Genomic DNA, 22,799 nt, shown 5'->3' with positions numbered 1-22,799 from the left:
CCATTTTGAGCGACAGCGAAGCAGAAACCAACAGGGGATCCAAGCCTGACTAGCTCATGCTAAACAGTTCCTGTTGCTTCCCAGCGGAGAGTCCTGTCTCTTAACCCCTTCAGTGTCGAATAACTGATTTATCTGAAAGCGTTCGACCTCCCACAGACCCAGAACAGCATCTGCAGTGAAGTCCATGAGGATTAGCGGAGTGGAAAAATGCTGCCTCGAGTGGGTTAAATCACTTTTTGTTTTTGTTTTTTTTGGTGGTATATAGCATAACCTCTATACCGGGCAGTAATAAATACTTCAGAAATGTACCTGTTGTATTCAGTGGGCTTGATAAAGGGCTATTCACTATATTATTACTAAAAGTTTCTGGGAAGGACTAAATCAATAATGATCATACTGAAAAGGCACATCAACCTCCATCTTAAATGTGTTTGTATTTCATTTTAAGCAACCCCATGGAATGGGAAACAATTCAGTGTTAAGCATAATACACTAATGCAATAAATGCACAGAACCAAGTCTAGCAAAACAAATTGATGATAATATATTGCAAATTACCTTTCCGTTGGCAATTATGTAAAAGGTGTTTCCTTCTTCTCCCTCCCGGATGATGTAGTCTCCTTTATTATAATACTCCTGATCAGGAAACACAAGACAAAACTCATTTAGCTATTGATTTAACCATCAAGCCAGTGCTGTCATATTCCCGGAGAGATTCATATTCCCATGTCTGCTTCTACAGTGATATAAGTAGATATGCCTCCTACATTTACTGCTTACGTACTTGTCAAACTTACTAAAATGTGTTTTCACATTAGCAGTTAGCAGTTCGAAATTGTATTGGTGACATTAAGGTAGCCCTTCACTAACAGTTCAACTTCTTTATAATAAATAACAATAACTGTTGCATTAAACTGAATAACTGAACTGATCAATGAACTGGTATCCCTCCAATTCAAAAGGAGACCAAGAATGCTTTCAAGTGATTTGCAAAAATTATGTTCTATTTACAGTGGAATGGAATGATTCAAATGACATTGAAACCTGAGTTCCAAACGTAATCATTTAACCATTCTAGAACATTGTCCGTCAGAGACATTCCAAGGCATTCATTTCTCTGGTCCATGTTCTCAAGTGATCTCCATCCCCAACTGTCTTTCTGACAGAGCTCTGCTGTTTCATTAGAGAAGCTCTCTAGGCATGCCACACTCCTCTGAGGGTCTCAAAACATTTGTCTGCTCCTAGCATCCCGTCTGCATTCCATTCCCCACTGCTTAATGATAGAGTTCCACATTATCTGCATGTTTCAGTCCAAAACATCTGGGCCACTATTGGGTTACATTGCTTCCTTACCCCTAGAGAGGGGAATATAATCAGCTCCATCGGGGTGATTGAATAACGACATTCTCCCATTCGACCCCAGGGGCCGACAATCGAGAAGAATGTCCTTGATGTTTTTTCAGCATGGAAGGACACGAGGAGGCTTATTTGACATTGAGTTGACAAAGCCCACACTCTTTTAGAAAAACTCACTTTGGCCCCTCATGGTGAAATGGAATAAACCGGTCAGCAGCCTGTACTGGCTGCTACAAACATCTTTAACAAATCACTCGTCCCCTCAATTGGAGTGAACACTTCGCTCAGCCTTAGTCAAATAAATATGGTAACAATATACTGGGCCAGAGTGAAGAAAGATGTAATATCAACAATGTTTTGTCCCTTTGGATCTAGACATTTGAAAACAAGTATTCACTACAGATGGATATACTGGATCTGAGAGGACTGGTTATTTTTCTTTTTTATTATTATTAATGCTAAAAGGTTTTACTTACCACCTCTAAGCAGTCCACAATCTTAGTTAGTTTGTCCACAGGTAGACTGGCAAGAAGTGAAACACTAAAAAATGAATAAATAAATAAAATGTTAGAACAGTTGCAAGATCATTTGATTTTCTAAATATAACTTTTGCCATTTTTGTCTCTTATGCATTTAACTCAACATTAAATCAGTCCAGTGTTCATCTGTTATAAAATACATTGGTTTATTTATTTATTTAGATCTATGTCTGTCATATGGCTAAACTAATACAAGCAATTTAAGACTTCCCCTTCGACTCGGAATGAAGTGATGGTTATGGAGAACATTTGTGTTTATTTAATCTTATATAAGATTATATAAGATAAGATCTCTCAATATTTTCTTATTAGAATGTCTTCAAGAGCCCTCAAATTGAATTATTGCATTTTCCTCCTTTCATGTTTGCTATTTAAACTGATAGTTATATAAGCAAGGTCACAGAGGTCACTTCAACCAGTGACTTTCATTATCAATAGCATGGCTAATGCCACCCAAAAAAATCCTAGCGTTGTTTGATCGCCACAACATTTCATGCAAAAAACACTCTGTGGTGTTTTCTGGTCCAGCTAATGCTTGGCTACACATTATGTGGTAGGACACCACAGTAAACAGTGGGAGGGATGAGCAGTTTGGATTACCTCCTCAGGAAGTTGCGGTATTGCTCGTGTCGAGCCTCGGCAGTCATCCGCATGATGTTGTGAAAAACTTCTCGATCGAGGGCCCATGTTTTCACATTGCTGGCAGCTGCGATCATAACAAAACCGCAGGTAAGGGAAATACAAGAAGCTTCCTCGTTCCTTGCTGAGTGGCGTCCATTTAAACTTCAGTGGTTCAGTAACCAAGAAACAACAGCTGCTTCCAGTAGGGTCATTAGGAAGTGATTACATTTTATCGTAGAGGAAGAAAACGTCTAATAGGTTTTGAGTATCAACGACTCTTAACAGTCACATTAAGAATTAACCATTGAAATATAATGACTTATAATTTAACATTACTGGTAAAAATCATGTTTTACCACACATCTGTGTTTTTTTAGGAGTGGGAATAAAAGATATTTATGAACAGGTTTTTGACATCCGGCCACGCGAACAAACAAACAAACAAAATTACTGCCAAACCAATAAGATTAAGGCTACAAGACAACACAATGTTGTTTTAGTTCTCGCTGGTGTTTATTTGATAGCCTGTGGCTACATGAGGCCAATCCATGGTCACAGCATGAAATAAACCCACCGAGCTGCCATGCAAGGACAATTTGAATTCTCGGTTAACCAATTATGTAACATATTTGTCAGAAACAGCTCATTGAGAGAAATAGAATGGAGCCCAAGGAAATACTTCACCTTTGACCGAGGCAGTCCTGGTGCAATTGTACAAGATGGCTAATTCACCAAATGTGGTCCAGACTGCTATCGATGTGAGCAGCTTGTTGTGCTGATAGACATCTAGTTTGCCATCTGTAAGAGAAAACAGTACTTAAACACAATTTGTGTTTTTTGCACCTTAATTCACTTTGGTTTGTCCTATTCATAAAGAGAAAACAGTTGTGATTTATATTGAATGGTGGTAGCTAATGACTAAAACTGGCTTAAAAGGGTTCCTCATACAGTATTATCTTTATATTAAATTTACATTTAGTAATTTTGCTGACGCTTTTATCCAAAGCGACTTACAATTGAGGAATACATAAAGCGATTCTTCTTAAAGAGGCAAACAGACACATGAAGTGCTTGAAATACCAAGTTTTAGGCATTGTTCAAATAAGTACAAGCTAGAAAAGCTTTTTTTTTTTTTTTTTTTTTTTTTAAATGAAGTCAAGTAACGTTTAAAGAGATGAGTTTTCAGCTGCCGCTTGAAAGTTGTCAGGGATTCAGCATTCCGGATAGGGGTGGGAAGATCATTCCACCAGCCAGGAACGGTGAACGAGAATGTTCTGGAAAGTGATTTTGAGCCTCTCTGTGATGGTACCACGAGGCGTCGCTCACTAGTGGATCTCAGACTTCTGGAGGGGATGTAGATTCGTAGTAGTGAGTGGAAGTAGGCGGGTGCTGAGCCTGTGGCTGTTCTATATGCAAGCATTAATGTCTTGAACTTGATGCGAGCCGCAACCGGCAGCCAGTGCAAGGAGATAAAGAGAGGTGTAACATGGGCTCTTTTGGGCTCATTGAAGACCAGTCATGCCGCTGCATTCTGAATCATTTGTAGAGGTTTGATTTATTGATTGATTGATTTATTGATATTAATGCCTATCAGTTATTATAATGGAATAATACAATAATTTACTCAATTTGTACCTGCAAGCACAAACAGGTGGTTTCCCGGCTCTCCTTGTTTAATGACGTATTCTCCCTGATGGTACGTCCTCTCATACATGCATTCCACCATGTCTTTGACCTGTTGCACTTCAAGTCTTCTCAGATACTGGTTCTTATTCAAAGCATCTGTGAGGAGCTTCTTTATACTGTTAGAAACACATTTGTTAGAAGATGAACAATGAAAAATGAAATGTCCAAAAGAATACTGTTTAGCTTGAAACTGTGATAGCGGTAATGTTGTTATTCTTTGACTGTCACATTATTCATATTATTTAAGACGGACTAATTGGACAGTTCACGCTATGAAGCGCACCAGTTGTTTCATTTTAAGTGTTAGAATAGAGACAAGATAATGAATCTCAGCATGGTGTTTTGCAGGCAGATTAGACCAACTTAAGTCTCCTGACATAATGAGCATCCGCACATGGTCTCCCAGAAGCTTAGCATATGAAAAACACTGACTAATTACCAACATAAAAAAATGGCACATCTATTTTAGCTCTTTGAGGATGCTTGATACAATAATGAATATTCCTGTTCAAATACACAAACATACAGTATATAGCACGTACACATTACATGACCTTTTAAGGTAACCTGAAGCCTTAGAGTTCACAAACATAAAGCACATTTACTCATGATTTTAACCAATAGTTAATCAATCCCTAATTCACACAAATCTGCCAGTTAAGCAAGAACACATTTCATTCAACCGATTCTTTTAAAAACAATGAATGCAACAAATTCTGCTTTGACTTCGCTTAGAAGTATTTTGTTGGCCGAGCAAAATATACAAAATAACCTGCAATGCTGTATCTAAAAAGTTAGTCAGTATTAATTCATCACATATTGCAGACATTATAATATAATATAATATAAAATCACAGCTATCCTCTCTTTTCTTTTCTTCTCTTCGCCTTTTGCTTAAATATACACAACCCAACAACTACCATGACCACAACTGTCAATCAAACATAGTAAGGAATTGCCTTTGTGATCAAAAGCAGAACATGAATCAGATCTCTCACCTTTGTTCTTTCCAGACTCGTGCACTCTCAAAGTAGAACTTTGGTATACCGCTGGAATCATATGTTCTAGATGAAGGTTCGGCAGAAACTCCAGCTTTTGCTCCTTTCCTCCTGTTGAGGGTATCTCTAAGCAGGCCAGTGAGACACTGACTGACCCTTTCTTTGATAGGTGATAGCAGAAGACCTAACTCCCCTTGATTCTTCAGTGCATCCTGGAGCTTGCTGAGCTGTAGACACTTGTTCCTCAAAGTGTCAGAGATCTCTGAGATGGTCTGTCTCTGCTGGGCCAGCTGCTCCTCTACATGTTTGATCTGAAGCTCTTTGGTATTCAAGTCTTCATCCTTCTTCTTTAGTTGATTCTCCAATTCTTCCACTCTAACTCTGAGAACTTGAGAAACCGAGCTTGATTCTCCATTGTTTTTAGATTTGGCGGAGCCACTGACCTGCTTAAGAGGGTTCAGCTTCATCGATCCATTTCCCATTTTGGCACTTTTATTCTACAATAAAAGATGATCAAGTTCAATTTGCTGTGGAATGGCATCACACAATACAATTAAAATGATTCTAGTCTAATATGATTAACAATTATAAAATATTTAATATTTTAGTCTTAACCTTTATTTTTCTTTTGATGCCAATTTAATGGCTTGAAAAATGTATTTAACATTGACATACCAGGCTGATACTTTTCCTAATCTTATAAGAAGTGATTATAAACAAAATTAGAACTTACTTATTATTGCTTAACTTATATTACTTATGTCCCATATATAAAACAATAGGTCTATATCATTGCAATAAAATCCAATAATTGTTTGTATTTTTGAAGTGATCTACTTTAGTAATAGATTTAGTAATCTTTGCCTACTGTGTTTTCATTAGGTCAAGTGAATTTAGTAAAACATTTGAGTTCTTTTCACACACACACACACACACACACACACACACACACAGGCTACATATAGGTTACTGGCAGCATGTGTCATCTCTCCACAATAACTACACTCAGTCCCTTTAGCAGTCTTCATGCCAGCAGGATATTTTATTGATCTCTCTCTCTCAGTTTTATGTCATCACTTGATTATTCATTTATTTGTTGATGTTTTCTCCTGCTGAGATGTTGTTGTTTTAAATGTCACGTTTTAAATATTTAAATTTTGTGTATTAATTACAATATCTGTTTTTTTTTAAACAAAACAAACCTATACTTTACTATATACTGAAGTAAAACGTGTACACACAAACTAATCCCGAAACTGTTTAGAACAGACTAGACTCTATTCCATCATTGACACCGAAATCCTATGGAGTTTACGGACCGTTTCTATGTACATTCATGTGCTTTCACTCTCTCTCTTTCATAACTGTTTCATATTACTGAAAAAAAGCCTTTTATAGGCTGTTTAGCAGCATGCTCCGTTGTGCCAACTCACCCGCACAGCATAAATGCATATCACAATCAGAAACGTTCTAAAAATGAAGCAATTCTATAAAAATTTGCTGAAGTAAAAAGTGTACAAACTAGTCATGAAACTGATTAGAACAAACTAGACTCTATCCCATCATTGCATTGATACCTAAATCATATCGACTGAGCCTGAGCTATAGAACTTTATAAGTACATTCATGTATCCACACCCACACACACAGAGAGAGAGAGAGAGAGAGAGAGAGAGAGAGAGTTCACAGTGCTGGACTATTACAGCAATCCCAGAGTCAGTTGAATTGATTTAATTGCATTTACGTGAATCAGAGCCAGTGAGTTGCATCAGAGAGGCTGAAGCCTGAGGCAATTGAAATGACTAATACATCATTCAAAGCTGTCATTAATATGAACTGTGCGTCACATATTTTCAGCAAATATTAATTGAATACTGAGATTATAAACGATTATTCAAACGAGTTTTTGTTTTATGTATTCCTATATTTTATACATGTAAACACAGATACATTAAATAATACATAGCCTATTACAAATAGATATTTCTGTCACAAAATTATATTACAAAATTCTATATATATTTTTTCAAACCATCACAATTCCACTTGCAAGAGCTTTACTGACCCTACTGAACAAATATACAGTTGTCTTAGAACTCGGATGGTTTGATAGTTGAGCAGTAGATGGAGACAGAGGCCCATTTCTCTTCTCCTGCATTACGTTGAATGTGTACAGTAGCCTACATCATGTACATCATGGCTTTTTTTAACATTGTTTTCAAACATTGTCATTACAGTTATTATAATTTATATAAATACATTGCGTATGCTACATAAATCTGCATATACAATATAAATTGGTGACAGATCACTGACTTTCCTCATTTTAAATCAACAACTTTCAGAAAATGGCTTGTTCTGACATTTTTGCTGCGCCCTCCTCTTCTCAAAATACATCACTTGGTGCCATCATTCTTGCGCTATATGACTCCCAGCTCACTCCAGTCTGCTGATCCTGCATGGACCTAAATCCTGTACAAATCTCAGGCTGGATAAATGAACATTTCCAGCTCAACCTAGCCAAAAAACTCATTACAGCATCACTGTTCATCACTGTTCATCTGAACTCATCAACAACACCACCCCCAGGTGAGTCAGGATCTTTGGAGGACTGTCTGATGAGCTGAACTTTACAGACTGCACAAGGCCAATCATGAAGACTGGTCGGCAACAGGAGGCCAAAACTGGCCCGCGCCCGCAGCCAAATTATTTAGCGACTGGTTCTGAAATAGATCTGCCATGACAGCAACAGTTACTCACAATCACTTCGTCTTTAGTGATTTTGCCTTCAAAAATCTGCGGTCGCTACTCTACTTTATTCATTTATCCAGTGTAAAACCCGAACACCACGACACAAGTGTGACTTTTAGTTAATGACTGTCCTCCTACAGGATTTAACACTACCAGTTACAAAAGACACTGTAACAGTCTGTCTCAGGCAATTCTAGTTGCATTTTTCATCAATTAATTCCTTAAATTATCCTTTGACTATATATATAGCATATTATGTTCTGGCCCGCCATCTAGGGGGACATTTTTTTTTGGCCCGATGCCAAACTTACTTGCCGACCCCTGCTCTACAACATTTATTTATTTTTTTGTTTGTTTAGATTTACTCATTGCATAGAACAGGATTCTATCAAATAAAAAATATTCAGGTTCTATTGATCAAGGGTGACAGTAAAGACTTTCACATTGTTACACTTTTTTATTTTCAATTTTAAAAAATGTGTAAAGGTTTTAGCAAAATTATTAAGCAACACTGTTTTCAACAGTGATATTAATAATATTTAAAAAAAGATTCTTGAGCACAAAATCATAAAATTCAGCTTTGTCATCACTGGAATAAATGTATTACATTTTTTAGAATATATTAATATACATATATTACAATAGAAGTTTTAAGTTGTAGGCTACAATATGTAAAGCGGTGAATCATTATTGGCATATTAATATCAGGATGTTTCAAAGTTGGAACATAACCTTAAATCAGTAGGCTACAATAGTTGTTGTAATAATATTATTACAATACTGATTATTACATAATATTATTATTAAAACCAAATGTTATGGTTTTATTTTTCATCAAATAAGTGCAGCCTTGGTAAACATAACAGACTTCTTTCAAAAATAATAATAATTCAGACCCCAAACTATTGAACGGTAGCGTATCATTAGGAGGTATATAAAAAGAAAACCTTCAGTACATACTATACCTAGAAATAATCTCCTCAGAATATTATTCACTTAGCAAATCTTTTTAATATGAATATTCTGCCTATTGAAAATGACCGTTTCCTAACAGAATTGACACAAAAACACAAGACGTCTCAAATAGCTTCATTTCATAGGCATTCTTTAATTCCACTTTTTTTCTTGTTCACTCCATACCACTATTCATGAAGTTCTGCCTGAACGATCAAAATACATAGCAATATACAGAGTGGAGAAAAAGACATGATATTTACACCGAAAACAAAACAAAACAAAGTATGCATTTGTGGAGTTTCCAATAAGAAAAAAAGGGACTGACTGACATTAACTTCATATGTGCTAGTACCTTCAAATATTCGTTTTTCCTCATACAAACTTTTATAAACATTATAAAATATTAGATAGGGCAATATCTGATTACTATAAAACATGTACCTAGTACAAAATAACATAGAATATAATAAAGCCTGTAAATATCTTTAAAATGTTTTAAAACAAAGCAGACAAAAACAGGACAACTACAGATATTTTTGAGGCCAATAAATAAAATCAAAGGAAAATAGAAAATATTAACAAAATAACAGTAATAAAATTTAATACATCATACAAATGGACTCAAATCCCAACTAGCACAGACAGGTATGAAGGGCCTTCATGTAATCAACTCCTCCCTGATAAGTACAACACGGGCCCCTAGCCTATATGTCATTTTCCACTTCACCACCACAGGACGACATTACACCATTCCCCTCTGCTGCGGCCATGCGTGTGTGCAATTATCACACAGTGAGCTGTACTTCTGAAAATATCACCAAACTGTAACACTGACAAACGAACACTGTCTTTCCATCAACAGTCAACATACGTCTACAGCGAAGCCTTGACAACAAGAAAAAAAGAGATGGGGGAGCTTATTAATGCTGCAGAATTATCACAAAAGAGTTTACACAAGAAAGGAATTGACATCTTTATTCACAGAAGCATCCAGTGCATTCGGCAGCCCTCAGCGGGTTTATCACGCACACATCAATGGTCACTCACAGAGGTTAAAGCAATGCATTACTCACATCTCATATGCATAAAAAACTGACAAACACAATATCAAAAAATAGTGACAACATAAATCGATACTTAAATTAATGCTTCAGGTACAATAAAAATACACAGTACTGGAACCCAGTACACATAATGCTGGTTTATAATCTTTTATTTTTTTTCCTTTTCCCCAACCTGTTCCAATTGAGTTTACCAACCAGCGGCAAACTCGTACAGTCAACTGAGAAGAACGACAGCATAGACTGGAATTGGTTTGTAGACAAGGGACATGTCATTTTTCCTTCTGCTCAAATCATGCTTTAAAGAGGGGGGGGGGGGTAGTACAAAAGTCTGCACAAAGAGATGAAAAAGACTGAAATATCCAGTATGAAAGACAGAAAGAGAATGGCCTTGTAAAAAGATGCTGCTCTTTCCAACATAAAAATGCACCGTTCAGCAAAACATGGATTGTCATCTCCCTTGAAAAACAGGGATACTTCTCACTTTTGGAGGGGGCAAAAGGGGGACACAGCTTGCTTGTCAGAAGGTTCACTTGATTTTGAGCTCCTCACAGGATTTATGTCCTGTTCAGCAACGAGGACCTACAGAAATAAAGAAGAAGAGTTGTTAAATGATTAGAACAGCCAAATACAATTATTCAAAATGATCTATCTTAAAAATGGAGAAGCAAAAATACAGAGCATTCGATGGTTTGTCACATTTTAAGGTCAAAAAAAAATAAATGTGGACACGTTGTGTAGTGTCTGCCCTGTGTGCTGATCCAAGTCCAGTGCCCTACACCTGATAAATCAAGTATAAACTGGTTTCAGACTAGCAATAAAAGACAACTTTGCCCTATAGATATTATTCTTCAGCTGGAATGTCTTTTCCTGGAAGCTCTCTGCCTTGTTTCCTGGAGGGCTACTATCCTGAGAGTCGAGTGGGGTGGAGCACGAACTGCTGATACAGACAGAATCTGGTGCTGTGACAGATCCTGTCGCAGTGGGGGAAAAAAAAGCAGCCCACCGTTTGCCTCCGCTAACTCGCTTTTCCTCCCCCCCTCTCTCTCTCTCTCTCTCTCTCTATCCATCCCTCCTGAGCTGTAAAGCTATCAGGAAACGTGACTAAGCAAGAGCCAAGAGGTCTCATCCTTTCCAAGCACATATGTGTGTGTATCTATCGCTGCGTGATCTTTGGCAAGCATTAATGGAAGATGTTTTGTCGGTTGTTCATTTATTTTTTATTTTTTTAAAGTGACAGAATACTGTAAAACATGAAGTCTACACAATATAATTATTTCAGTAATTTAGATTGTATGTATTGTTCTAGTGAGCAAACTATGTGCAAAAAATAATAGAAAATGATTTTTCAAATAATGTGCTTAAATCAAGGTTTGTAGTTATTGACTAATGAATTTGCACGATTAGCGATTGTTATTAGTGAATAATAATTTTTTCCAAATCATTTCAATTCTGATCGACTTTGTGAAGTGTCTCACTGAAAATAACATTTAAAAGAAGGATTCGCTTACAGATCATATATTACTATGGATTGTACAGTATGTGCAATAACCTTATACTTATTTATCACCCTAAACCCTAGTACATCCCTACAACTTATTTTATTTTATTCTATTCCTATTCCATCTATAGCACACCTGTACATACAATTTATTCTTTTTTTTGTGGTTTATATTTATGCATGTGTATTTTATTCACATCTTATTTTTATTATCTGTGTGTTGTTGTTGTCTCTGTGTACTGAAAGTTTGTGACACTATAACAAATTCCTTGTATGTGCAAACATACTTGGCAATAAAGCTCTTTCTGATTGTGAGCATATTGTACTCTAAAGTAGTACTATTTAACATCGAGAAGAACAGCATTACTAGAAGAAGGTACATCCATTATAGAATGATTGTTTTTATATTTTATTCATTATTAATGAGTATTTTTCAAGGCCTGGACAACACAATTTAAATTCCCTGATTTCTGCCTGACAGTGGGAACCTTTCTTTATTAAATCTGTTCATTAGCTATTCATTTGGCAAACAGACGATTTCTTTTAGCACGTCACTACTCTTCAGACAGGTCAGGAATAATCTCAGCATCTGAATGAATCATATCATACACACCTGAGAGATTTCCATCTGTCTTTCTCCATGTTGTTCTCTGGTCCTTCACTCTCATATGATGCCAGATACAAAGCTGTTGAGAGATGATTGAGATGAGACGAGTGTGTCAGCAACAAAAACAAAGCCACCTGTTTTCTTTCTTGAGGAATGTTCTGAACCTGTGTCACTTGGTTACTTAGCGTGACGGCACTTCACACCCGAGGCAATCATGACAAGTGCAATTGTCTTTGTGTCTGGGATCTTGTTTGCTCACTGCGCAACTATCATAGAACAGGTTTATGACGCGAGTGGCAGAAAATGAGTGTGCAGAAGAGCTCTAGCTCAGACAGGAAGTCCAAATTGACAGAAAAAAGCAAGACAGAATGCATAAATTATGTTTAATTAGCAAAACCACTGTCTGGCCTCAATGTTTGCATTTCAGAAGTTGAAATGAAGGGGCATATGATTGATGTTCGCCACTGCAAAAAAAATGTTCCTCAACTTGATTGCAATTAATCATAAACTAGCATTAAAAAACATCTGTACCATCTTCACTGAAGACCGGTGCGGTCAGGAGATACTGCAGAATCTTGCGGTCTCTGTCAAAAGGACACTCCACCTTCTTCCATGTCATGAACTCCATCACTTGTTTGGCCAGCTCCCAGAATTTCTGCAGCACAGTCAAGATTCATTCTGTTAGAAATCATTGCCACTGAATTGATGCCCTTGAAACTTAATTTCAACAGATGCATACGTCAATGGACTAAATCTGGATGCTTCCGTTGCTACGTGACAGTGTTTTCTCAACCATCCTTTGTTATTCAGTAGCTGTGACGGCAGTTGTTGCCATGCATCATGTTAGCTCGCATGTATCGCGCCAAGCCAAAGGGCAGGAATTACCTCCAAATTGACATGTCCGTTCGGGAGCCTGTTGGCACATCCTTCATTGAGGAAGTAGATGTCTTTAATCAAGAGGCTGAAGAAAGGAATAACAATCTGAAAGGCAAAAAGGGAACACAAGATTACATAACAGCTATAACTGACCAAAAACTAAGAGAAAAAAAACATGCAACCAAATGGAGCAGCCTCACTGGAGTCCATCTAAGGGTTATCGTCACAGTAAGATTGCACTAGGCAACCGTTTTTACAACAGCTTCTAGAAGCCTACAGGGCACAGCACAACTGGATCTGCCACTTTGGAGGGCAATAGCAATGATTCATGACACAAGGAAGCAGTGATGTGTACGTGACGCCAAAATCTAAACTCCGCTGTAGCAAATTCAGGTATAACATGATAAACAAAGGTGTCTTTAAATATAGGGGTCAATCTCCTGTATTCAAAAATAAATAAATAATTTGCTATTAACATGATTCTAAAAACTAGAAAATGTAAATATATACAATACGTTTATTTAATTTATTTAATTTATTTTACAATATGAATCAATTAAATCATTCCATGCCATCAACATCCTGAAAATCTTTTCTTTTCTTTTTTACATTTATTTATTTTTGTTTTACATTATAAGTCGTTTTAAGCTTAAGCATCACTCCAAAACTGAGAAATAAATAAATAGACAAATAAATAAGCCAAAATAAAACTACTGCCATAATTAGAGTGCAGACCCATGTGAATAGTTAACCTCAAGTTCAAATCAAGCTTAAAATAAGCACAATATCCATCGGTGAACAAAACAAAGGGTCAAAAATACGAGCAGTCAAACCAGTTGATGAGTTAAAGACATTAAGAGAGCAGTAATGCATTCCTGATTTAATTAGTTTGCAGTGGAAATTCCTGTCCTGGAACATGCACTTATTCTGTCTCTTATATCTTTAAAGTAACAATGCTTGCCATAGCCTAAACACATCTGATTTTAGAGAAAAACAAGTGACATGGGCCCCTGTGACCCCCCCCCCCCCACGGAAGAGCCAAGCATTCCAGTACTGCTCTGGAACATTCTGTCTCACCACCCAAACCCACACAGCGAAGATCTCCTCCCTAACCAGTCGAAGACGCAAAACAATCCTTACCAAGCTTGACAAAAACAAACAACATATCTAATATATATATATATATATATATATATATATATATATGAGAACACTCAAAATAGTTGTGCATTTTAACGAAGAGATTAACAGTTTTGAGCTTCCTTTTGGCACACTCAGATGCCGGATGGATTTTATTGAGTTTGCTCACAGAAAACACTGAAGAGCATCAGAACATTTTGTTAACTGGCTGAATGCCATGTTTTTATAACTAGAATGGAGCATATTTAGCAGAGGAAACAGAATGTCCCATTTGATGCCTTGCCCTCAGCAAATCATCCTCAAATGGCCCACTGTCCTCTACCCTTGTTATTACATAACTCTCGGCCAAAGAGGCCAGACGCTACCTCAATTTAGTGTAAATACAAAGCTTCTGGACTGGGATCTGCACTTTTAAGCCAATCACTGGCATCTTTTATGTAATGAATCAGATTTTATCATTGTCCTCGCTGCGTTTGTTGCAAATATCGATACAACATATCACACACTTCAAACAACCTTTTTATAAGTACATAATGCCCGAACCCAAACACTGTTATGAAACCAACGTTTCTATGATTTCTATGAGAAAATTCTGCACATTACCTTCTCTCTGCTGCTATGAGCAGTGATAGATCTCTGAGTGGCTCCACGCAGCGCTGTTCTGTAGTTGTAGAAATTGCTAGAGGGATCCATCTGGTGCTGCGAATAAAGATAAAAACAGGTTTAGGCACCAACCTCAGGACTTGGCCTGAAAAATGTAATGTAGTTTCTACAAACAAAAGTTTCTAATGAGCTCTAAGCCCATTAAACATGGTTAGGTCTCCAAAGCCAACATGAGTCACTCTAGTTACTATTCATTATGAGACATTCTTTAATGGGAACCAAGTAAGATGATCCATGTCATGCACTTTCAATCTTCAGTCAAATTTTTGCCAGCAGGTGAGACAACCACAAAGGTTCAGTTCACTTTAGGGCTGCACGATTATGACAAAAATCATAATTGTCGATTATTCCCTTGAAATTGTAATTGCGATTATTAATTACAATTATCACAATTTACATTGAATGATGTTTATACCATTGTTTGATGCAACTGCATGCCGTATTTTTATATGAAAATAAACAAGCTGAAAAACCTTTAATGCTCTTCTATAGTATTAACACTCAAATGTCAAATATACATCGGATTGGTTTCTTCTTTAAATTATAAAAAAAGTAAAAATATGAATGGTATTATAATGTTATACTAAAACTAAAACAATGGAAAAACCCTTAAGATAACATGTAGAAAGAAAAAAAACATATCTTAAGCGTGCAGAATAACATAAGTGGACTTGAACGATTAATTGCCGCTTTGAACGATTACGTAATTGTGGCATCCATAATTGTAATTGCGATTAGAAATTCGATTAATTGTGCAGCCTTAGTTCACTTAAACCAGTTTAAAGAAGCAGGTTTCATAGATACACAATGGTTTAAACATTTGGGGTCACTAAGATTTTTTTAATGTTTTTAAAAGAAGTCTCTTATGCACCAAGGCTGCATTTATTTGATCAAAAATAGCATTATAGCCCTTTTGAACAGTACTCCAAGGCTACATATAGTTTATCAAGGCCATTTTAAGTGAACAAGTAATAACCTTTATTAGGGACTAGTGGTGAATATCTGCAGCTTTTACATTAAAGATTTCGAATCTACAGAGACGCCATGACTAAGCCTTTTATCATACAATCCTCCATTGTCTTAAGAGTAAAACTAGAGGAAGACAGAGTGAGAGAAAAGAAAAAGTGTTGTGTGTTGAGATACAAAGGCTGAACCTCCCTGAAGACTAGACATACAGTCCCTATTTACACATCAAAATGCTGAAAGCCACAAGGCGAGACCGAACAATGTGTAGGTGTGTGTTTTGCGTGCATAAGTCATATATCAAGTTCAAGGCCTTTGCCTGTCTAAAGACAAAGCAAGACCTAAACAAAACCCTCTTTAGACAGTAAACACAGTGTGCAGATTCAAAATTAAAGCCTTAAAGGTCTCAACCCCTCTCAAATTTGGCCTAAACTTGTAAACATTTGCACACCCCCGCAGAAAAATAATGACACAAAAGCAACAATTCTCGCCCACTTGGGACTAAAATTGGCAGAATATGGTGTCCATATTGTCAGGGGTTTGAGCATTGTGCATGCATGAGTCACGGGGATAAGAGCCAGGGTCGGACACTTAATATGTTTAGTGCCATGTCAGCACTACATGTTCAGTGATTAAATACATACCTCTAGTATATCAAATTTGGCGGTTTTGACTTTGCCCCAGGTCTTCTTGAGTCGTGACACTGGACTCATGTTCATCCCAGCTGAAAGACACATAGAAAGAGACACAGGTCAGCACACTGTTTCCTGTCAGAAGTGCAGTTTCTCTATGGCAAATAGAGCAGTGTAAGCCCATGAGCCCACGTGAACAATGACATTAGCAGGAGCATCATTTCCCTCCGACAATAGGTGAGGCTTATAGAACCGAGGGTCACAGTGGGCTTCTGCAGTCAGCACTAATGACCAGATGAGGTCAGAGTGTTGACTGGAAATCACTAGAGGTGGGTCAACCAATCAGATTTCTCTGTACTGACAACAGCATCATTTCTTACTAGGTCTTGATTAGATGTCAAGTTACTAGTTTCTGAAGCTTTCAATCAAAATTCACCTCAACTACTTTCCTAAAACATTCTTTTTATAGTTTTGACATTGTTTAGGCACTCCGTTTGGCTCTATTTTGGTATATATAAAACACACTTTTCAGGATATAAACAATTTTAGAAGGATAAAATCAAGTTGATGTTTTTGTTAACACAAATACAAAAAGTTTGTGGTCGGTAAGCTTTTGTAGGTCTCTAAAGCTCAGCGAGGCTGGATTTAAGTATTTATAAAATAATGGTTTTGTATTTTAATATATTTAAAAATGTATTATTAATATTTTTGTGCTTAAAAAACATTTCTTATTATTATCAATGTAGTTGAAAACAGTTCTGCTGCTAAATATTTTTGTGGAAACCATTTAATTTTTTTTTCTTCAGGATTCTTTGATGAATATGGCTTTGGCTTGAACCCAAATATTTTAATGGTAATATGTGTTAAAAAGTAAAACGGCTTCAGGGAGACAAAGGAATTAACTGATGGATAAAGGAAACATTGATATTTGTAGTTCATATATGCACACTTAACTGAATATGTTGTGATCTGTATCTAAAATTCAGTCATTTCAGATGTTTTCTTCCCCAGTTTTAAGCCTGAACAATAGCAGCAACACTATCTATTCATCTACAAGAGAGCCATCTGAGGCTTTAGTACATTAACAATCTGTCTATACTAACAGGTGTCAGGCCCAGAGCTCCTCCGGCATACTAACATGAAACTAGAGCGAATTATCTTTCAGGTCTAGCCACGTGCTGCTGACGCTCCATTCACGTCACATAATGTACGCTGCCTCCAAAACACACAAGCAGGAGCGATCAACCTTTCCCATGACTTGTTTGTTCTCTTTCAGTGACTTTAATATCAGCGCTCCATCTCCAGGGAGAGAGGCTTGTGTAAGAGCCCCGGCCCGTGGGCTCGTCTCCAGGGAATGGCCAGGGAAAGGACAGCTGGTTCCACTCCCTCCCTCTCACAATCCCCGTCTCAATGAGTCTGTCCCTCGCTCAGTCTATTGGATTGGTCAGCACTGACCATCTACCTGAGGGATGTCGCTCCCTCGATCCAGCTCTCGCTCACACAGGCTGAACAGCTGCTTCTTCTCCTGGTCTCTCCACTCCTGTTCCCCTACCCATAATGCCTCAGGCACAGGCCTAGTTGGGTGCTTGGAGAACTGAGTGAATGATTAATGTAGCTAATCATTATTTTATTATATTATTGAAGGTAAAATGTACTATATATGTTATCAGAAGTCTAACATAAACACAAAATTGTTTATTATTATAGATTACTGAAAAACGGATGACACCGATTAGTTCAAATTTGATCAACTAAAGGCTAAAATGAATTATCTAAACCTTGACGCATAGCTAAATAAGACTCTCCAAAGCACTCAGCAAATAAAATAATATGAGTCTGTAAGAGGTTTGACATTGTTGTGCATGTTAAGCGTACAAGAGCAGGCATTAGAAAAGCAAACCAAATCCTGCCAAAAAAGCAAACTGTATTATCCAAACTGATTTTGTGGGGAACAAAAGAGCTTTCTGTAGCAAAGTCTTGCAAGGGACGGCAAAACACTCACTAATGATGGCCATGAGCGAGTTGAAGTTGCCAATGTTGAAGCATTCTCGTGCCACGTCGATGAAGAACTCAATGACTCGAGCCCGATGTTTCTTCTTTACAGGCTGCATGAGAATATCAAGCAAATAATTTATGAACACCAAAAAGTGATATTTATAACAATGCTCATTAAATACTTAATACTTCAGGAACATTCATGATATAAAATCTAACGTTACCTACACTACCATTCAAAAGTTTGGGGTCAGTAAGATTTTTAAAAATGTTTTGAAAGTCTCATGATCACAAAGACTGCATTTATTGGGTAAAAAAAAAAAAAGAATAAATAGAGAAAATTGTCAAATATTTTCACCAATTTGATGAACAGAAAGAACAGCATGAGCTCAGGAACCTACTGACTTTTTTGAAAGGTGGTGTATATTTTTATAAGGCTTATATTTAAAATCACATTAGAATCACTAACAGTATCATTAGCAATAGTAAAATCATTAGCAATAAAAGCAGATGATTACCATGCAGATCTCCGTCGCCACCAGGTAGCTGAGTCTGTTGAACCACTCCACATAAGCCTCCAGGTTACTTGCTTTTTTGTGATCACTAAAGCATCTCTGCAAGAATCACAATTTCAAAAGGGTCAGTATCATCATTCAATTACAATGAGGCTTGAGTTTGGTCAAGAGCTTCATTTAGGACATTGTGCCACAACGTTTTCCAGTTTAGTTTTCAAATTGTCTTTATTATGGAATGCGCATTTTATCTGTACCATACTGGTCATCTGCCAATGTCTGCATTTTTTATTTATCGGTATAGGTCAATTTTATTTTATTTTTATTATCATCAAACTAGCATAGATTCCAAATATCAGCTATTTTAACTTGTCTCTATAAGCCAGAATTTTAGCATTGGTGCATCTATTTTTCACCCTAAATTCTGAGCTCTAAAACGTTTGGCAGGAATGTAAACAGTTCATCATCGGTAGAATATAGCTCTTTAACTGATCTCACAGAACTTTGCATGCTGGGATCTGTGATTCCTACAGTCCCAGCCCAAGAACAAAGGTCTCCGAGATGACTGATGATCTCCAACAAAGCACATTCAATCAGAGAGCTTGTTTGCCCTGAAGAGCCTCCACGCTCACTGGGCCTTGTGCTATTATCCGTTTAGGGAATGTATACAGACACTTTGTCTGAAAGCTCGGGCCACTCTAACCCTTCATTCCTCAAATTCCTATGGTCCGACTGTGCCGTCCGTCACACAATACCCAATCCACCCTACTCTACTTTTGAAGGACAACATCAGAGAGCCACGGCGGTGCACAAGGACCCTCTGGAGAGACGGCGACCAGGACAAAAGAGAAAAATTGCACTAGTACCGCCTTGACACGGGCTGTTGCCTAGCAGCCCAACGGCAATGGGCATTACGAGGCAGGGCTGAGTAAACTTTTGGCAGGTTATTGTGAGAAACCAGTTGCTAGGCTTTGGCCACAAAAGGACGCTGTGTGGAACGTGAGGAGGGAAACTTGGACGGTGATAGATTAGACGAGGAATGTGCTGTGAATGCTGTGTGAAATAGGTGACACCGCATTGAACCCGAGGGTTAACGTAAACACCATGCGTATTGATTTGTTGGAGTCAGATATTTGTTGTAGTAAGCGCAAGACATGACATTTGCATTGTATATATTTTAAGTTGACCTTGCTGGCCATAAACAGGAAGGGACTATTACCTTGTCGTTATCAAGAGGGTCTTTCTGAACAAATGCCTGAATGAACTCCTCTGGTCCGATGTAGCTCAGTCTTTCCTGAAAAATGAAGATGATGTCAACTTAACCTTTGCAGTAAGTCCAAACGGTCACCTTGAAAATAACTGCACAGATTATTGATTTAATAAATAAAGCAATCCAAACCCACAGTGAGGTGAGGAATGTAAGGTCATGTAAACCGAGGAAGTTCCACTCACCAGTTCAATGTGTGTGAGTTGCTGTGCCAGGGTGAAGGGGTCGCTGCAGATGGTCAGAATGTCTCTCTGGATGGACTGAGGTTTGGTCTTCAGCACAGTTAATCTGTCAGTCACAGAGGAGTTAATCTTGGCCAAAGCCTCCTCGTACTGACTCAGTGTGGTGAGCTTACGGATCAGCGTTTGTGTCATCTGTTGCACCGCCTTGCGATAGAGCTGAAGAGAGACGGGGAGACAGAAGACGTGGATTTGCAACCATGCTTTTATTGACCAGAATGACAAGGTAATCATTCATTTGAAAGACTAACAACAAAATGTGTCCCACACTGATAAGAAAGCTGAGGGAATGCACAACGTATTTGCCCTGCAAACATCTAATGGACTTCCGGGCGTATAATGGCGCCCTTTCCTCTTGATCGGTCAGCTATGACGGCGGTGCTGCTCACGGGGTCTAACGTTCCAACATAGGGTCTTGAGTATGTTACATAAACGATTAACGCAGGATTACGAAACAGCAGCACTTCATTCATGTCCTTCAAAGGTTCACAAGAATCCTGAATGCCACCCACTTCCCCTCGTAACACAAGATGGGGTTGTGTTATCTAATAACAAGTGCCTGACACAGTTCTGGACTTCTGTTGTGTAAGGAGAGGACAGCAGCGGTCAAGCCCTGTTGCTCAACATCAATCGGACAAGAATCTACATCCTGTGCCTGCTTGACAACCAATGGACATCAAGAAGACTACCCCACACCATGAATTTAAAACAGACTACTTAAAGGAAGCCTTACCTAAACTGGTTACTTAAAGTAAGATAAAATAAACGCATTTGATAAAAATGTACTTTTTTACAGGGCTACAGCGAGGAACAATCACCTGAAAGCCAATCAGAATCCACTCAACTGAACAGTTTAAGCATTTAAAGCGTCAGACAACAAAACTGCAGCTCTTATATTGAACAAAATTTTATTGTCCATTTGTGTGTACTCTAATATAGTTATCAATATAGCTATCGTTCGTGGTGCAAACGCGCTTTAAGGCTTTTGTTTAACCATGAAGATATAAAAAGTTGGCCGTTCAAACATTATGCTGATTGGTTGTGGGATCTTTCATTTCTGTCAGGCTTCTGTACTCCTTTCTGACTCGTAGAAAATAAAAAGTGCCCCATTAATCTGTTGTGCAGGAGGTCGGTGGCACATAAATCCATCTGGCTCAGAACAACCTGAACATAGTGTAGATGCAAGAGTATTGATGATTTGACAAGAGAGCGAGTACAGGAGGAGACAAGCCCTTGCAGCACTTTAAAAGATCACAGAGAGTCTTAATATTCCCTCTTCAAGGTCCACCATATGCTGACACATTATTTTTAGCAGGAGTTCTTGGCGATGACTGCTTGACATTTTGAGCAGCAGATCAGACAACTCACTTGTTGTGGGAAAAATAGAAAAGAAAGCTGCTTGCCACCACGTTTTTAAACCTGGCATGAGTGTGCGACAGCCGTCCAACATGGCACAACCTCACAGTACAGATTACTCTAGCATAGACACACCACACCCAGGTCAAGGGTGAATGCTCTCCATTACTTTCCCAATAAACAGGATTTGTGCAAAAGGTGTCCAAATGTGCACCAAATGGCTGTGTCTGCAAATGCACAACTGGGCCCTGCCTTTCCTATACAGAAGACCACATGCGTAATGACAATCTTTGCTGACCAGAAGCCTGAGGACCAAACTGTGGTTTGGAGACAGATGTTACGGCATCTATTCTCAGCTCCTGCACTGAAAGCAAGAGATCCGCGACTCAACTGCCAGTAAAAAGACAGAACAGCAGGTCAACAAACTGCTGGCAAACTCGTCAGGACCACTGAGGTCTAGGAGAGGTCAAAAAATAAAAGGCCTAACTGGAAACCACTTCATAGCGGTCTTGTTATAATGGGCTGCAAGCACTGGACAGTGAATTTGACTCAGATGGGCTTATGTCTAGCTATAAATACACCCATTGTCTATTGTGTGGCTCTGACTGCTGTGAATACCACGTCAATGTAGAGTCAAGTGCTACACTGTAACAGACACTCTCATTAACAAAATTCACGTACGAGTACATGCCGTTCAGATGGCGGGAGAAAAACAGCGCCTGAATTACATAAGTCAACTTATTGATGGAATGAACCATGAATGAATTCTTCACACTATGAGACACTCTTTTCATGCATAGATACACATCTACCAGACAGTCATAACTCAAAACACAGATTACATTTGTCTCGCCTACCTAGCAAATGTAAAGATCATAAAGATACCTTGAATAAAGAAAACATGAAGTGGTCACTCCGTTAAAAAAGAAAATTTTATCCCCATCAGTATGTAAAAATGGTACACAATAAGGGAAAAAACTTAATAAATAAATAAAAATGCAATAAATTGAATAATGCTAAAAATGTTAGTGTAGAAATCTTAAGTATTTTTTCAACAACAACAAAAAAATAAATATTAA

The 22,799-nt window shown here is 37.8% G+C and overlaps 2 protein-coding genes across 5 annotated transcripts in view; both read right to left on the bottom strand.

Annotated features, from left to right (window-relative positions):
- The window catches only part of LOC107599184 (cGMP-dependent protein kinase 2-like), a 12,344-nt gene extending 6,658 nt beyond the window's left edge, over nt 1-5,686 (bottom strand). For both annotated transcript variants that reach the window (XM_016290700.1, XM_016290701.1), the window contains exons 1-6: nt 5,201-5,686; nt 4,152-4,318; nt 3,201-3,314; nt 2,496-2,601; nt 1,833-1,896; nt 559-636 (exon numbers count right to left, since the gene is read on the bottom strand). In XM_016290700.1, the coding sequence (XP_016146186.1) occupies nt 559-636; nt 1,833-1,896; nt 2,496-2,601; nt 3,201-3,314; nt 4,152-4,318; nt 5,201-5,682 (1,011 nt within the window). In that variant the 5' untranslated portion in view covers nt 5,683-5,686. The remainder of the gene's footprint in view (nt 1-558; nt 637-1,832; nt 1,897-2,495; nt 2,602-3,200; nt 3,315-4,151; nt 4,319-5,200) is intronic.
- Nucleotides 5,687-9,869: 4,183 nt separating this feature from the next.
- The window catches only part of rasgef1ba (RasGEF domain family, member 1Ba), a 68,801-nt gene continuing 55,871 nt past the window's right edge, over nt 9,870-22,799 (bottom strand). For all 3 annotated transcript variants that reach the window (XM_016290706.1, XM_016290707.1, XM_016290708.1), the window contains 10 exons: nt 20,311-20,523; nt 20,078-20,152; nt 18,865-18,960; nt 18,354-18,456; nt 16,364-16,443; nt 14,697-14,792; nt 12,963-13,058; nt 12,609-12,732; nt 12,084-12,156; nt 9,870-10,551 (listed from right to left, as the gene is read on the bottom strand). In XM_016290706.1, the coding sequence (XP_016146192.1) occupies nt 10,527-10,551; nt 12,084-12,156; nt 12,609-12,732; nt 12,963-13,058; nt 14,697-14,792; nt 16,364-16,443; nt 18,354-18,456; nt 18,865-18,960; nt 20,078-20,152; nt 20,311-20,523 (981 nt within the window). In that variant the 3' untranslated portion in view covers nt 9,870-10,526. The remainder of the gene's footprint in view (nt 10,552-12,083; nt 12,157-12,608; nt 12,733-12,962; nt 13,059-14,696; nt 14,793-16,363; nt 16,444-18,353; nt 18,457-18,864; nt 18,961-20,077; nt 20,153-20,310; nt 20,524-22,799) is intronic.

This window comes from Sinocyclocheilus grahami, unplaced genomic scaffold (assembly GCF_001515645.1).
Source record: "Sinocyclocheilus grahami isolate Dianchi unplaced genomic scaffold, SAMN03320097.WGS_v1.1 scaffold262.1, whole genome shotgun sequence".
Lineage (NCBI taxonomy): Eukaryota > Metazoa > Chordata > Actinopteri > Cypriniformes > Cyprinidae > Sinocyclocheilus > Sinocyclocheilus grahami.
This window is presented reverse-complemented; position numbering and strand designations above follow the sequence as displayed.